At 39.8% G+C, this 13,484-nt stretch overlaps 1 protein-coding gene across 1 annotated transcript in view; it reads right to left on the bottom strand.

The window, feature by feature from the left end:
• Window positions 1-13,484, bottom strand: part of LOC122815847 (deleted in malignant brain tumors 1 protein-like) — a 254,412-nt gene that overhangs the window by 191,409 nt on the left and 49,519 nt on the right. Inside the window, exon 4 of the mRNA XM_044088663.1 lies at window positions 6,114-6,173. Coding sequence (XP_043944598.1) covers window positions 6,114-6,173 — 60 coding nt within the window. The remainder of the gene's footprint in view (window positions 1-6,113; window positions 6,174-13,484) is intronic.

The raw sequence follows: 13,484 nt of genomic DNA, 5'->3' as shown, positions 1-13,484 counted from the left end.
ATCATTGTGGACCTTATAAATAAGGACATGGGGAATCTCTGGACCCCACACAGTTTGGCTTTGTGAAAAGTAGATCATGCCTGCTCAACTGATAGACTTCTTTGAGTAAGTCACCAGAGCTGTGGATGAGGGCAAGGTAGTTCACACAGTCTGCCTAGATCGTGCCAAGGCCTTCAACACCATCCCTCACTCAGGAATCATAGATAGACTCACTAAACTAGGCATAAACCCCTATATCATAAGATGGGTTGCCAACTGGCTCACTTTTAGAATCCATACTGTGAAAGTAGTGGACTCCAAATCTGACTACCTACCAGTCACAAGTGGTGTCCCACAGGGATCAGTCTTAGGTCCTCTCCTGTTTGGCATCTACTTCTCTGAAGTTCAAGCCAACACAATGGGACTCTGGCTGACAAGTTCACAGATGATTGCAAACTGGGAGCCATTATTGATTCTCCAACTGATGTAGACATTCTACTAAAAGGCCTCACTGATACCAATGACTGGTGCCAGAACCATGGCCATAAGCTCAATGCCAAAAAGTGCATTTCATTCCCTTTAGGAAAAATTCGATGCCCATGAACTGCCACATAGGCTGGAGATCACTAAACACCGAAGGTGTGATAAGAGTCCTGGGGACACAGGTTGACAGCAACCTCTCCTTTGATAACCACATTGCCACTGTAGTCAGAAAGTCCTTCTATGTGGCACATCTCATTACAAAAGGTTTCTCATCCAGGAAGAAAGAGGTCATAATCCCTCTCTACACATCCCTCTACGACAACTGGAAAAGCCAAAAAAGTACCTCACTATGAGGATCTTAGGCCTTAGACACATGCCCTATATGGACAGACTCAAAAAACTCCAGCTATACTCTGTCTATTATCGCCTACTTAGAGGCAACCGCTGCTTGACCTACAAAGGCATGTCTGACCCAGAGCTGCTAAATATGCCACACCTAAAGAAATCCCAATCCCTCCGTGCCACATGCTCCAGGGACCTAAACCTCATTACCACAATAAACATAACATGCTGGAGGGACAGGTTCCTAAACCAAGACTTCCCATACTGTGGAACAAACTTCACATTCACATCAAGCAGAGCACTTCATGGGCCCTTATTAAGAGAAATCTTGACGAGTGGATGGACAATAGGATGTTCACCCTGGGGATCATTTCAGTGACCTTGCTTGACAGGGGCACTGGGAACTAACTTTGGGCGGCATAATGCTAGGGTATCTTCTTAGACTAGGCTTATATAGGCTCCAGGGCCATTAGCCTAGTAGACACCTATGAACCTATGAACATATGATACTTTCTACTTGCATGCTCAAATCCCTGACTACTGTGTCTACCCTTAGAGGTGTGTTTGCAATGAGCTGGTTTCCTGGAGTGGCCAACATTCCAAACAATATTACTTTGCATTTCTTAGCATTGAGTTTTAAACCATGATTCACCAGTTGTTTGCATGTTTTAATCCTTCCTGGAGGATATTAGTGTCTTGGGGGGATTCTATGACTGCTATTAATTTACAGTCTCCAGTCAACCTGGTTAGTCAAAGGCCACGAATATTGGCCTTGTATACTGAGGAGTAAATACCAAAAAGGATATGACCCAACACAGAACACAGGGATTCAACAAGTGCAACAAAGGGGTTAATGCTTAAGTCTGTGTTTGTTTATAATGCCTGAGTGGACTATTCTGTCAAATGCATTGGCCAGATCAAGGTAAGCAGTGTGCACTATTTTGCCCTCATCCATTACCTTGGTGATCTTCTGAAAGAAATCCACTGGGTTGAGTACGCATGACCTTTCCTTGATGAAACCAAACCAGGTTGGGTCCCATGTCTGAAGGTTTCTTGTGTCATTATTTATCTTTTCCATGGTGATTGTTTGCATGGCTCTGCATATGAGACTAGTCAGACCTATGTGTCTATAGTTTCTATGGTCGGTGAATGACCCACACTTGTGCAGGAAAATGACAACTGCAGTTCTCCATTTGTGAGACATGAAGCCTAATTGGAGGCTATGGTTGAAAACTGCCTCCATTGGTTCTGATAGGTCGTGTTTCACACTATTTAGAAGTCATCCTGGAATATTACTGGGGCCCACTGATGTTGTGTTCTTGTTCTTGTTGTGTGTATTTAGGACCTGCACCAAAGTGGTAGTTGGGAGTTATGTTTGATGGTATTTCTTAAGGGGTGGCCTGGAGGAGAGGGGGTATAACTGTAGCTGAGTTTGTCAGCCAGTGTATGTGCTATATCTTCCAGCTCTGTGTAGTTGGATCCATTCACAGTTATCTCTGCACACTGTTGAGCATGGTCTTTGAGGTTGTGGACATAGTTAAAGAAAGTCTTATGACTGTTGTTGGCCAGGAGAGCTACTCTTACTTTAGACGTGTCACTGGTAGACTTGATTTGCCTTCTCTGTTGTTTGTTTAGACTGATGACGGAGTGTCTTTTTATTCTCTTGTTGGGCATTGCATTTCCTAACTTTTGCCATGACTTTCTTCCTATTATTATACAGCCTATTTATGTAAGGATTCCACTAGGCTGCCTTGTTTTTTGAGTTTGTTCTGACTAATTTCTGGTGAACACTGCAGCCTCAGTGCTTCTACTAACATGATTATACAGAGTTTCTGTGAACAATTACTCAAATGGCAGCTCTGTTCTCACGATTTGGTTGGGCTTGGAGTTTTCCTGGGTTATCTCTAATAGGAAGTTTGCTTTAGAATAGTTCCCATCTGCTATGGTGTTATCTGTGGCCATGGGTTTTATTTTTATTTTGAAAGAGACAGTTTTATGGTCTGATCTTTCCAAAAGAACATTACATGGGAGGGTCAGCATTCACCTGTTTGTTAGGTCCAGGTCCAGAATGTGTCCTCCACTTGTGGCAATGTAGGCTGTCTGATCCAGGGTGTTTGAGTTTACAAAGTTGAGGATTCTTTAGGCCTGGCCTGCATGTTAGGGGTCATATATGAAACCCTGTTTATACTGGGGTTGTTAAAGTGACTTGTGAAGATGGTACTGAACTGAATGATGAGCATCTCCAATATGTCCAAGTATGCGTTATGGGTTTCCTGGACCATGGAGGTTATCTGTAGCTTGCAAGGATATGGTACGAGACATTGTCTGTAGTAATTAGGACACTGAGATGCTCAAGGGCATCATCATGTTTGACCAGCACTGAAGTGAGCTTGTTTTTGATGAATCTTGAGACACCTCTACTCTTAGTCTCTGCCCGTGCTGTAGTACCTGGAATCAATATCTGGAAGGTATTGTAGCCCTGCACTACTGGGATGTTCTCCATGGCTTTAAACCAAGTGACATTTCCTGCTAAGGCTCCTGGCACTTTAGAGACCACTTGATTGTTTTTTCTATGTCTGAAGGTTTGTCAGTTTGGAATTACCTAAAAAAGCTGATATGGGAGTGGATAATGTTTTAGCTAATATTAAAAAGCCTGGGGGTTAGGTGTAGACCAGCATTGGCAAGGCAACTTGGTTTATCAACCATGTCCTATAATTCTGACAAATATTGCACTCTCTGTGAATGACATCAGTAGCTAAGCCAATTATTAAAGTCAATCATTTTCTGTTCAAATTGTGGCATCATCATTGATGAAGGTAGAATGCTGCTCAGTGCTAGGGTCATATCATCCCGAGACACATAGGCTGAGAGTGCCATGAGATACGTTTCATATCGTTAACTCCCATGAGGACACAGTTAAATTGAAGTGACCTCAGTGTATAAGTGCTGTGACTGATCCTAGCCCCTGACAGACAGCTCACCATGAGTTGTGTCTATCTGACTAGTGAGTCTCCTATGACCAGAATACTGGGTTTTGTAGTGGTACAAGTTATGACCTTAGAGGATGTCACTATGGGTTGTGGTAATATGTGTCTTGTCAGGTGTTGTTTCATGGAGTGCTCATGAGTTTGCTGAGGATGTTTACATGTGTGTGTGTGTGTGTGTGTGTGCGTGTGTGTGTGTGTGTGTGTGTGTGTGTGTGTGTGTGTGTGTGTGTGTGTGTGCAATATCTGGTGGGTCTTTGTGGTTCGTGGAGATTACATTTAAGAAAATCAGCATGTATACATCTTTGTGATATGGGTGACGAGTGTGTGCTTCTTTCTACCTATTGCTAGTTTAAGTACTTGTAGGTGAGAGCCTTGCCTCCATTGACACTGTGTAATTACATTTCTGGTGTACCTTATTCATGTGTTTGAGGATTAGGTGGTATCCAGTGAACATGAGGCAATTGCTGTATACCATCAAGATGCCTATGTCCACCAGACTAGCTGCGGAGTTAGCAGGTCAGTACACATCCGTGGCTTTGGATCCTAGTTGTTTATTCTACAGAGAGATATTGTACAAAAGAAGTTCACAAGTGATTTGCTTTGTTTCAATTGGAGTGAAGATACTATTGAGTCTGCTAAAAACTGCCTGTTTTCAAGCATAAAGGAGTCAGAATGCAAAGTGACCTCTCAGTGTGCAAACTAGCTGCTCAGAGTGCAAATGGATTTAAGAAATTTAAGAAGCAGTTGTACAGGAAACATTCAATTTCTAGTTGTTTATCCAGGGCACTTCTAAATCAACTTGCATGGAGCTGAGCTTTGTTCAAATGTGATGCCTTTATAGAGGCTCAAAACAACCGGTAATGGGATCTCTACAGATCCCCGATGGCACTTTCTACCAAAGCAGAAATCACGGAACATACATAACTGAAAGTGCTGTTCACCGAAGCAGCACTTTCGGTTAAGTATGCTGGTTGTGCCGGTCGCACTATGGTGCGGTTAAGGGAGAATTCCCTTTTCCCTGCTGTAGTGCGACCTCAGAGTGAGAATATAAAAGTAGGGGGGGTCTGGGGGGTGTAGGGGGGCATGCCCCCCTGCATAAAAGAAGATTTATTGTTTTTTTTTGTTTTTTTTTCAAATGCACTTTAACACAAGCACTTTTTCAGTGAACGTGCTTTCGTTAAAGTGCGTTCGGTTATTGTGGATTTGGACTATTGAACTTTCATTCAATAGTCCTAGATCTCTGGTAATACAGTAAAATGGCACCTGGCAAATCAAAGTTTCCAGTTTATTTACAGCACATTGTAAGGCTAGATTACCGTCAGCTGCCAGTAGAAATCAGTACTAACCCTTCCAGGCTCCTAATTGCAAACTTAACTTGAAGTGCAGGAAAATAACCAAGTTACACATTAGTTAAGTGGACCTGTGTAATGTATTTCATGCAGAAAAGGAAACCAATGTATGATTTGGTGAGGAAGAAAATGGTCATAACATTGTAAAAGAAATGCAGGAACGGGGTTATTTTAGAAATAATTGCTTTAAAGTGTTTATACACAAAGTTAACACCCTGAGATTTTGCTCTTCAATTGTTTTTAGTGACCGTCTCCAGTTTTGATCCTGAGGCTGAAGATAGAGTGAGAGCTGGTAGAGGCAGTTATCAGGAGATACAAGAAGATAAGCAGAATGAAGAATACATTTATTTATCTATATATCGAGGCACAGCTGAGGGATTCTGGCTAGTGTTGTCTTCAAAATCAGAAGTAGTGGGGATCAGCTCATGTAGGAAAATCAAAGAATGATTTTATAAGAGAATTGATATTATTTTATTATACATATAACTGGATTACATCATGGAATAATGAACAAAAATGGAGTAGACTATGAGTGAAATTCAGAAGGGAGCAAAAATAACCACTGTGAAAGCTTCAAAGAAGGAAGGCACCAGGCTACAGATGGGATACTCTTGACATGCATTATAGATTGAGAATGTAAGAATCAGCCTTACAAAAGACTGAATGAGGTTATAAGGACTTAGTGCATACAGTAAATTTAATACGTGTGACTGTTTAAGTGGAAAACATCATACACCACTATTATGTTTGACTACACTTGGAAAAGAATGAGTTAGTCAAGTTATTGATTGATAAATATCACAATTTGTTAAGAGATACTTACAGCAAATCACAGAGAAAAAGATTATTGTCCATGTGTGTGTGTGTGTGTGTGTGTGTGTGTGTGTGTGTGTGTGTGTGTGTGTGTGTGTGTGTGTGTGTGTGTGTGTGTGTGAGAGAGTCTGTGCAAGACAGAGATGGAAATTGTCCTTACCATTGGTTGTATCTTCTGGGGTGTGTGATTCTGATTCGATACTTGTAAGGATAAAATAATCTGAAACACAAGAAAATTAAAAAGAAAATTAAAATGCTCTAGAAGATTAAAACTAGAGCATGACTCTCATAGCTGGATTAATGACCATTGAAACCATGTGCAATGTCAAGTGGAAACTGTGAAGACATTGAATATGTTCATCAAAATTTGTGATTTACTAACAGTAGAACTGAGCATTAAAGGCGAACATACAGGGGTGCTTCTGAACTGACCATAAGGCATGTGACGTAAAGCATTCACAGTACTTGTGATTAGTGGGAGGAAACTGGTAACACTGTGCCCCAGTTAACCAAAAGCAGGGGTAACATTGTGCCCCAGTTAACCAAAAGCAGGGGTAAGTGTAACTTTTCCAGTATCATATTCTGAGTCAGAAAACAACAACAAAAAGATATACTCGCATAAGCATACTCCATACTAACAGAAGGCTGCAAGAAATTGTACAATGATTACAATTCAAAACATGACCGTAGACCCATTTAATCATAGGAAATACAAGTCATTTGGATCACAGGGCCATTTATGCTTTGCCAGTATGTAACCTCATGTTTTAGCCCACCTTTTCAAAAGGGACTAAAAGGTCAGTCTGGATACAGCAGTACAGAGGGATAAAATCCTTACTGGAGCTCCAGTGAACCATGACTGAGGAACAGCATGGGTACTGGAGGGACAATATGTGCATAATAGGAGTAAGAGACAGGCTGATTTTGTTCAGTCATCCTGGGGGGAAGAGATGCTGTCTAGACGTGATGCAATAGCAGCAATAAAGCCTACAGAGCTCCTTGCTGCAAATGGGTATAACACTTTGTCAAGAGGTTACACATGTGTGGATATGAGCATACATCTCACAGACGCAGTGACTGCAGATCATGCAAAACTGTCGATGGGTAGTAGGGAGTTAAGGCACACTCCCTGAAAATAGAGCTAGGCCATGGTAAAATGTGACCCTAGGCAGGGTAATGGATTGACCCCCCCCCCAACATTCCAGTGTCTCATTACTGGGCTATTTCTCCCTAGTTACTATAAACACCATTCAAACCTGTTAGTGTGCATACTATTTTCTTGTTTTCTACTACAATGATTAAAGATATTTGGATTTAATTTAAAACTTTTATTTCAAATTTTATAGCAGAAACACTGATAGACATTTGCAAAGCAAACAAAACAATGCAGTCTCATAATGAAAATGGACTTCGCATGAACAATAAACTTCTCTGCCAATTTTAGATTATGTTTATGTTCAGGCTGTTTTCTAAACATAGGCTCCTTGCACACATTTTTAGAACAATGCATACAAGCACTTTCCTGATTGTATTAAATTATATACTTGTATAATATAGTACCACATGTTAGGGTGTGTTTTACATGCTCTCCAGTAAGGAATGAAACAAGATGTATCAGCTAATAATGACAAACCTACTCATTCCATTACATGTCAACCATAAAAGGCCACTCAAATGTTTGTCATTACAATCTACCAGTGTCAATCCATATACACGATGTCGGCAAAAATAATAGTCATCTGAATAATTCCACATTAAAGAGATCTGTAACTAATGATGAAATTGCTGCTGGCAAACAACTTTACATTTCAGTGTTTCATCTCCAAATTCAGTGCCTGTTGCCCATGAAGAATAAATTGCCTGTTACATTAAAAAAATGATAAGCTGCTAGTATTGCTGTACAGAATGGTTGACAACAAACAACAGGTTCTATTTACTAGGTTTCACATCCAAAGGAGGACACATTCAGGAGTGAAGCACTCCATCACCTCTTAAAGTACACACTGCAGTATCAGCAATCCTTCTACAAGGTGTAGGAGTAAAACAAACACATAGCCTTCTAAACTAATTGGAAATATGCTACCTATTGCACAACCAGTGCAGCTTTTAAATTCTATAGCACAAATGCTGACAGCCATTGCTAATCAAATCAGTTGCACATTGAAAACAAACAGCATGAACAACAGTAACCTTCTCTTGGATTGAAGCTCACCATTTCTTGAAAGTGCACTGAAGCTCACAGTTCTTTGAAAATGCACAGAAGCTCACAATTCATTGAAAATGCATGCCTGTGGTAGTATGTGTAGAGGATCCAGGCTCTTGACTCCTTTAACTGAGGTACAAGGTTTGAGTCTGAACAAGCAAATTAACTAACCGGCCACCTCTAATTGGGATGTTTTACACACACACACACACACACACACACACACACATCTTTGGGTTACCACCTGTCCCACTTTACGAGGGACAGTCCCTCTTTTGGCAGTTGTGTCCTGCAAAAAAATTGAAAAAATGGAAAATGTCCTGAGATTTTAGGACAAAAATATTTCCAATATTTTCTTTAATAGTTGCATAAAACAGTTATTTTGTATCTGAAACAACTAAATGTTATATGAAACAGAATAACCAATTCAAATGCTACAATAATAAGCGTTTATTTTGGCAAAAAAGTTAAGTTCTTTCCTTTTTACTGGCCATGGGTATGTTTTGCCTTGTAAAATCTGACATTTCTACAAGAAAATCCAACTTTGGGCATTTGAAAAGGTGGCAACCCTAACATATCTTTGTTTTAATTTGTGAGTTATGCACTGTGACATATGCTGCCATGCACAGATGTCATTAAAAGAACTTTTATGGATGTAATGTGAGGAAATATAATTACATTTTTTAATTGTGTTTAATTAAGCATTGTGGCAACCACCCAGCCAGTGGGCCCTAGATGACTGCCTAGGTCGTCTAATGTTGGATCCAGCTCTGCCTGACTACAGTGTGATATTGCACCAGTGACCCCTAGCTAATCACCATCCCCAGACAAGGGTAGGGATAAGAATAGGGGAGGGTAAGGCAGGTCTGGTAAACCAGGTAAATGAGTAGAGGAGCTGGTGACAGCCAATGGTTAGATGTGGGGAAGAGAAAAAATGAGTCAGTTCCATAGTAAATTTATGAGAGCCCATACAACCATTCAAGTTTATTCTGAGGGATGTTAGGGTATCATTTTGTTTATATTGCAGAGGAAACCTATTTGAAGGGGGCTAGGGTGTCACTTTGTTTATCTTGCAAAGTAAAAAAAAAATCTGTTTTTGGGGGAGGGTCTTTGAATAATAAATTTATCTATCCAGCCTATTTTATTTATGTACAAGTGGACATTTAAATCTCTGGTTCTGTTATCAGTATAGCAATTTGACTGGATATGTCTTATGAGATCAAAGAAGATGGGTTTCCTAAGGATGTATAGCATGAGGCATTGCTAACACTCCAAGAGCCTATACAAAAATTAAGTATATGGAGAGTATTTTATGCCTTCGCAGTAGTTCAGAGAGTGGACACCCACACTGTTTTTGATTATGAATCTCTGGGGCCTTTCAGACATTAGTATGTCTAGAAAGTATAGTCAAAATAGGGCATTGTGCTCAATAAATGGTTGTATTACAGCTGCAAAAAGGTGGATGATCATTTATTTTAACCTGATACACAGTGGTTAAAGTATAGAGAATTACTGACTCAGATTCCAATATCCCTGACTACATTATCATTTTAGAGAGAATATTGGCTATACCGTGTGTGAGAAACAGTTGTTTACAGTGTGTAATGGTACACTTTTTGCATGTAATCCTAATATTTTTCAGTACATCCCTTGTTTGTCAGGGTTAGTTTGTTCTGTAATTAACAGGGATAAACAAATGGTCACAGTTATTTCTATTTGCTTCCCAAACCAATGAGGATCCATTTGTAAGAGACTGGGAAGCCTCACACCAATAGCCGTACTTGGATGGATGCTGTTGAAGACAGTTGTTCTGAATCAGATTACCTATGAGTCAGTGAGTACACTTATTCAACTCAACAGTCTTCATAAAGATCGAAAACAGTGATTCAAAAATCCTAAAAAGCACAACACGCCAACATACCCATAAATTACATATACTAACTTGAAAGTTACACAGCATGTGTAGAAAAGGGGTAAAGCCATCAAAAAGAGTTCAGTCAGCTTGCATAATCCAAGTCATTGCGGTGACATTACACTTTCAAATTTAAAACTCCTCAGCAGAATGTTTTTAGCTATAGTGCTTGTTTGGCTTGCTGTTCTCTGCCTGACTGTTGCTTATCTCTGTCTGCATTTGATTTTGAAGTTTTTCATTTAAGGTTTGGTTACTTCTACTTTTTACCTTTTTGTTATATTGCTTTTATTTGTTTTTAAGTTTTTGTTCTTTTGGAGTTTTAAGAGGTCTTGGCTAGAATCAGTTAGAAACGTTAGAAAAGAATTCCCTTGGAGACAGTGAATAACATTCAGCTAATTAGTGGGAGGAACTGAGAAATAACATTCCTCATTTATCTGGCATGCTTGTTTGACTTGTTGTTTTCTGCCACACTATTGCTGATCTCTGCATTTGATTTATCCCAGCCACACCCCTTACTGGTGTTGTACTGTTAAACTTGGTGGCTTTAGAGCTACCTGCACCTACTATTTGGACACTCCTCCCAGTCAGTTTCAGCAACTCATTCTACTGAGTACTGAGAGATCAGATGGGAAGACCCAGCACCATAGTCTCTTAAACTTGAATTATCTTTCATTTCTTCCCTTCCCACTTACGTAAAAAATGCACTTTATTCAGCTGTTTTTACTGTATCTGTGCTTCTTCCTAGTTTATTATTTTAATTTGAATTTTGCTGCATGTTCTTAAAAGTGTTCAGTTGCAGTTAATCTGCTGCATTTATTATTTCTTGTTAGTAGCCTTATTAAATTGAAACTGTTATTCTAAGTGTATTAGTTTCAACGGGCTTCAAACTAGTTATCATACATAAGGAAGGTTTGGGGTCTACACTCTTGTGGCAGAAGAGATAGCTTACACCCTTCTAAGTTAGGAATTGCTGGTTGAAGGCTTAGTGTTGCTGTTATTCTAAGTGTCTTTGTTCTGGTCTGTGGGCTGCACTCATGTGGCATTACTGTCTAGACAGATTTTTTTTTAGCTAACTAGAGCATCTAGTTTGCTCATAGCTGAATGTTGCTCATCAAGTTGCTTGTCTTATTGACTTGTTCAATATTTAAGTTTCCCTCACTCCTCCCTAGTAGATCAGTGGCCAAGGGTATGTACTTCCTGACTCTCTCTGTGGCCAGTCTGGTTGAGATGGACATTCTGAGGCATTGTAGCACTGAAAACCTACTGACTTAACTGAACCTATGAAGGAATAACTGAAGGTAGTACTGCTCAGTGCTAGAAGTTTTAACAAGAAACTCCACTCCCTGCAAGCCTTCATCTCCCTGGAGACCATAGACATCTGTGTAGTAACTGAGACACGGTTTAAAGTCACTGAGATTATCACAGTAATCCAAGGTTATAATGCCTTTCACACCATTAGACCAGATATTGCACAGGAGGGAACTAATGGTGGGGGAATGTTAGTCTATATTAAGACTAATCTCACATCCAGACTGGTTAAAGCATATGACCCACTAGAACTCATACATGTGCAACTTACCATAAACTGGGTGCCGTACAACATCCTTGCAACATATAGGTCCCCCTTCATGTCCCAGAAAACCCATACTACTTATCTTGGTGTATCAGAGTGCCTAACCATTCAACCCAATATGATATTCATGGGATCTCAACTACCCCTCTATAGACTGGGAATCCTGCACCACTTCTAATGCACATGCCCGGTGATTCCTAAATTTCGTTAATACCAGCATCCTTGAACAGTTGGTCCATTCCACTACTAGGGGTACAAACATCCTTGACCTTGTACTCATGAAGAGGGTGAGCTAATCTTCCTTACCCAATATAATACCGTCACTCATCAGATCTGAACATAAGGCAGTATTACTTGAAATAAAAATTAAATCCATGGATCCAGCAAAACCAAAAACTTTTAGTAACTATTCCAAGGCTAACCTCTCTCTACTAAGCAACACATTGGCTAAATTACCTCGTAAACACAACAGAATACACTGAGCTATATACAAAATCTCTGCACAGCCATACTGACAGCTGTATAGAGCAGACTGTGCCCACTTGTACTAAGCATAAGACAAACTCAAAAGACAAGCCATCCTGGTGGAATCACACAATCAATCAGTTATACAGAAAAAGAAAAAGCTACACAGAGGCTAAGCAAAGACTATTGAGTTCTACTGAGGCTTCACAGAACAGGTTCAAACATTAGCTTCACTGACAGAGTCTAATGGGACAGTGGGTGTAGTCGAATGGAATTTACAATGTCTTTAATTTCATCTGAATAAATTCAGGAAATGTTATTTACCTGGCTGGCCTTGTTTAACAGAAGTATGAGTCAATCTGTCTTTCTTCCTTTTTTTGTTTGCTCTATGATGCATATGCAGTTTTTTTATGATTTAAGTTAACCATCTAATTCTTAACCATGTGAGTCTTAAGAAATTTGACAAGTTGGTAGCATACCTCTCAATCTCTCAGCACACAATATCTGGACAAAGCCAAAAATAGTGGTGGGGGAGCAATAGTCCAAAAATAGGAACAAATTTTAAACACTGAGCTTATAAACGTAGAAAGTGGCTAGAATAAAATATCCTGTGTTACCATATTTTTTGATGGATCTAAAGTGTGAAACACAATTTTCTGTCTTTATTGACTTCAATCCTCAATGACTTGCCAGAAAACCACATATTTTATGAGAAACAGAACAAAAATAAGAGGCAGAAATGTGGGCATTCTGTGAAAATCTGAACAGTTGAGAGGTGTTGGCAGTATTACAATACGATTTGAAGTTATCTTTGCTCAGATTATTCTCCTGTCTGGCCTCTACATTGGCTATGGAGGGTTCCCTAGATCACCTCACAGGAAAGTCTTTGTGTTTCATGAGCTGTTTTGGATGCCATGCAGTAAGTCTTCTTACTGCGGCTTGGACCAACAGCTGGTGTCACATCAAATCAGATGCAGCACTCATCTAGAGGAAACATCACTCTATGGATGCAGCTATTACTATGTACCCTTTTTATGTGGAATGTAAAAGACATTACTAAATTCAGTCTTATCCCAGTTAACAAACAGAAATATTAAAGCAGACTTTGAGAAACAAAGATGACAAAATTCCACACCCCTGCTTTGAAGGGTTTGAAGGGATTGAATGGTACTAGTCGAGCAGTATCAGCCAGGTGAAGTGCAGCCATTATAATCTGCTGATCACTAGGCAGGAAATCCTCATCTGTCAAGGTTGATGAACTTTGATGATGGATCACTGTGAAGCTACATACTGCCCTGTGAATAATTCTGTACATCATCAGAGGGGATTTAACTCTGTAACAGATGCTAGGCTTTAATGAATTCTGACAAGATTAAAC

The sequence above is a fragment of the Protopterus annectens genome, chromosome 1.part1 (genome assembly GCF_019279795.1).
Source record: "Protopterus annectens isolate FY-2018-M chromosome 1.part1, PAN1.0, whole genome shotgun sequence".
NCBI classification, from domain to species: Eukaryota; Metazoa; Chordata; order Ceratodontiformes; family Protopteridae; genus Protopterus; species Protopterus annectens.
Note: the sequence above shows the minus strand (reverse complement) of the source record. Positions and strands in the feature narration are given on the sequence as shown.